Source organism: Penaeus vannamei, chromosome 8, assembly GCF_042767895.1.
Source record: "Penaeus vannamei isolate JL-2024 chromosome 8, ASM4276789v1, whole genome shotgun sequence".
Classification (NCBI taxonomy): Eukaryota; Metazoa; Arthropoda; class Malacostraca; order Decapoda; family Penaeidae; genus Penaeus; species Penaeus vannamei.
Window position 1 is genome coordinate 20,389,239 of NC_091556.1, and position 2,932 is coordinate 20,392,170.

General features: G+C 45.8%; 1 protein-coding gene across 1 annotated transcript; it reads right to left on the reverse strand.

Annotated features, from left to right (window-relative positions):
* Positions 1-817: 817 nt before the first annotated feature.
* LOC138862328 (uncharacterized) lies at positions 818-1,540 on the reverse strand. The gene has a single exon (XM_070124051.1). The coding sequence runs from the start codon at positions 1,538-1,540 to the stop codon at positions 818-820; it is 723 nt and encodes a 240-aa protein (XP_069980152.1).
* Positions 1,541-2,932: the final 1,392 nt, after the last annotated feature.

The window sequence follows — 2,932 nt, forward strand, 5'->3', positions numbered from 1 at the left end:
ATACTGTCACACTTAGCCAGACCTGCCCCAAACATTCCTATTGGCAGAATTATTTGCAATCAAACAAGTCCTCTCTTACGCCTTAACCAGAAATGAAAAACAAATAACATATATACCGACTCGCTCTCGTCAATTCAAACCCTCAAAAAACAAACCTCTGAAAACATAAGCTTAACTAGCTCCATCCCGGCAAAAATTCAAGGTCCACTACATTCACGTGGACCCCAAGCCACTTAAGAATCCTTGGAAACAAGGCAGCTGATAAAGCAGCATACATAGCCACACGATTCTCCAGTATAAACACCAAAATTAATCTGAGTTTGGGACATTTAAAAGCTACCATCCGCAGACACATTCAAATAGCAGCAAGGAACCAACATCTGCTTTGAGTCTACAAGAATTCACCATCAGCCGAATGGTATAAAGAGGTCACACAATATACACCACCACCTATATCCAGAAACACTCCCAGAACACAGGAAGTAATTATACACAGGCTTAGGCTTGGGATTGCAGAGAGATATCCAAGAGAATGTAAGCATTGTGAAGAAATAACCCAGGAACCGTTGTTACATTACCTATTAAAATGCCCAAAATTACAAGATATAAGACCTAATCCATATACAACCATTGTCATCAATAACATAGAAGCAACATGAGCTGTTCAAAGTCTAATGAAACACCTGCTGAATAATCAAATCTTGGACCTCATCTTTGAATTCCCACCTCCCAGATGAACACATGCACATACACAAGCTAACACACACACCACAGCACATAAATACCTATGGGTAGCCTGAGGCAGAACCTGGCGAATCTAAAAAAAATTCTCGGGCTCATAGACCACCTCTTGGGCGTCCTTCTCGGGCTCATAGACTGCCTCTTGAGCATCCTTCTCGTGTTCATAGACCACCTCTTGGGCGTCCTTCTCGGGCTCATAGACTGCCTCTTGAGCATCCTTCTCGTGTTCATAGACCACCTCTTGGGCGTCTTTTTCGTGCTCATAGACTGCCTCTTGAGCGTCCTTCTCGTGCTCATGGACCACTTCTTGGGCATCCTCGGGCTCATAGACCACCTCTTGGGCGTCCTTCTCGGGCTCATAGACTGCCTCTTGAGCATCCTTCTCGTGTTCATAGACCACCTCTTGGGCGTCCTTCTCGGGCTCATAGACTGCCTCTTGAGCATCCTTCTCGTGTTCATAGACCACCTCTTGGGCGTCTTTTTCGGGCTCATAGACTGCCTCTTGAGCGTCCTTCTCGTGCTCATGGACCACTTCTTGGGCATCCTCGGGCTCATAGACCACCTCTTGGGCGTCCTTCTCGGGCTCATAGACTGCCTCTTGAGCATCCTTCTCGTGTTCATAGACCACCTCTTGGGCGTCCTTTTCGGGTTCATAGACTTCTTGGGCATCCTCGGGCTCATAGACCACCTTTTGAGCGTCCTTCGCAGGCTCATAAACCCCCTCTTGGGTGTCCTTGGGCTTATAGACCACCTCTTTTGCGTCCTTCTCGGGCTCAAAGACCACCTCTTGGCCTTCCATCTCAGGCTACTGGACTGTCTCAGGTTCCTCAGACCCTACCGTTATCACTACTGTGATGTCAAACATGGTCTGACCATGCACCAAAAATTTACCTAGCTAGTAAGTGCTGTGTGGACAACTGACCAGCGAGCATCTATTCAGCCAGTGAGCGTTCCAATCTCAAGGGCTCAGAGAAATGTGGCATGGCCAGGTTAAAGTTGACAGAGAAAATCCTCTTCGTTCCGGGTGAAACTTTCTCAGATTCTCGAAGTAGTGACTCCAACCCTACCTTTAGTTGATCGGCGAGCAAGCGCCGCAGGCCAAGCAACCTGGTGTAGCCAGGTGCGGCTGATGATGATGATGAAAACATTTGTTAATCATGTCAAGAAGTGACATGATTAACTCGGGTTACGCAAAAGCCACCCGAAAGGTGCATTGCATGTGAATTAGGTAAACAGATTGGGGGGAAAGTGAAGGTTAACTACCTGTCTTGTAAGTTTAAGCTTTTTTTTTTTTTTTTTTTTTTTTTTTTTTGGTGGTGATGATGAGAGTTATCGTGGTGGTGGATTGGCTGTAAAAGTTGTAAAGACATCTGGTGTCCCAAGCGTCTCCTTGAGTCAGCTTGCAGCTAGCCCGAGGTTTTCACTGTGGTCTCTTCTACCATTACCGATGTAGGTTTAGAAGCATAGATGTCAGGTATGTAGACAATCTAAAATATAGTGGTTCATTTGTGACAGTGTCACAGTGCTGGCATGCTTTAGGTGTTCTAAGATCTATTTTTCAATTGCAGTGGTAACCTAGCCACAGTCTGTGGAATATGGCTGCAGATTGGTGGCTAGTCGCTGTGGCAAAGGGTGGGTTGTTGTCAGTGACCAGCTTGTACCATAGGGCAGAGGGAGAACCAGTTTGTACCCAAGCCTGATGTTCAAAATGTAAAACTTCAAATGTGGTCTAGCATAAGGTTCTTTTCAGCTGACTTAGGCATATAGAGATGTGTGTGGTGTGATCTTGGCTGAGGCAAGATCTGCCTGGTCATTTCCAAGAATGTTGACGTGACTGGGTATCTGACGGAAGGTGATGGATTTGCCTTGATCTTCAAGTTGGGTTAATTTGAAGAGGATGGTGGTGAGTAAATGTATATTGTCAAGATAGTGAGTTTTCTGTAAGGCATTTACTGCTGAGAGGGAGTCTGTCAATATATGGATAATTGTGTGCTCGGTGGTGAGAGCATACGTGAGGGATAGTTTAATGGCATATAGTTCTGCCTGAAGTATGGAGGTGCCATTGAAAATTCTGTGAGCTATGGATGTGGTGTCTGTTACCGTTGCTGCACCGGCCTTGCCTGTGGACTGGTCAGTAGATCCATCTGTGAAGATGAGATTTTGTGGCTGATGTAGAGAGTCTATGAGATGC

Excerpts from the sequence above, each read along its gene's own strand:
- LOC138862328 (XM_070124051.1), bottom strand. The coding sequence starts at position 1,540 with ATGGAAGGCCAAGAGGTGGTCTTTGAGCCCGAGAAGGACGCAAAAGAG.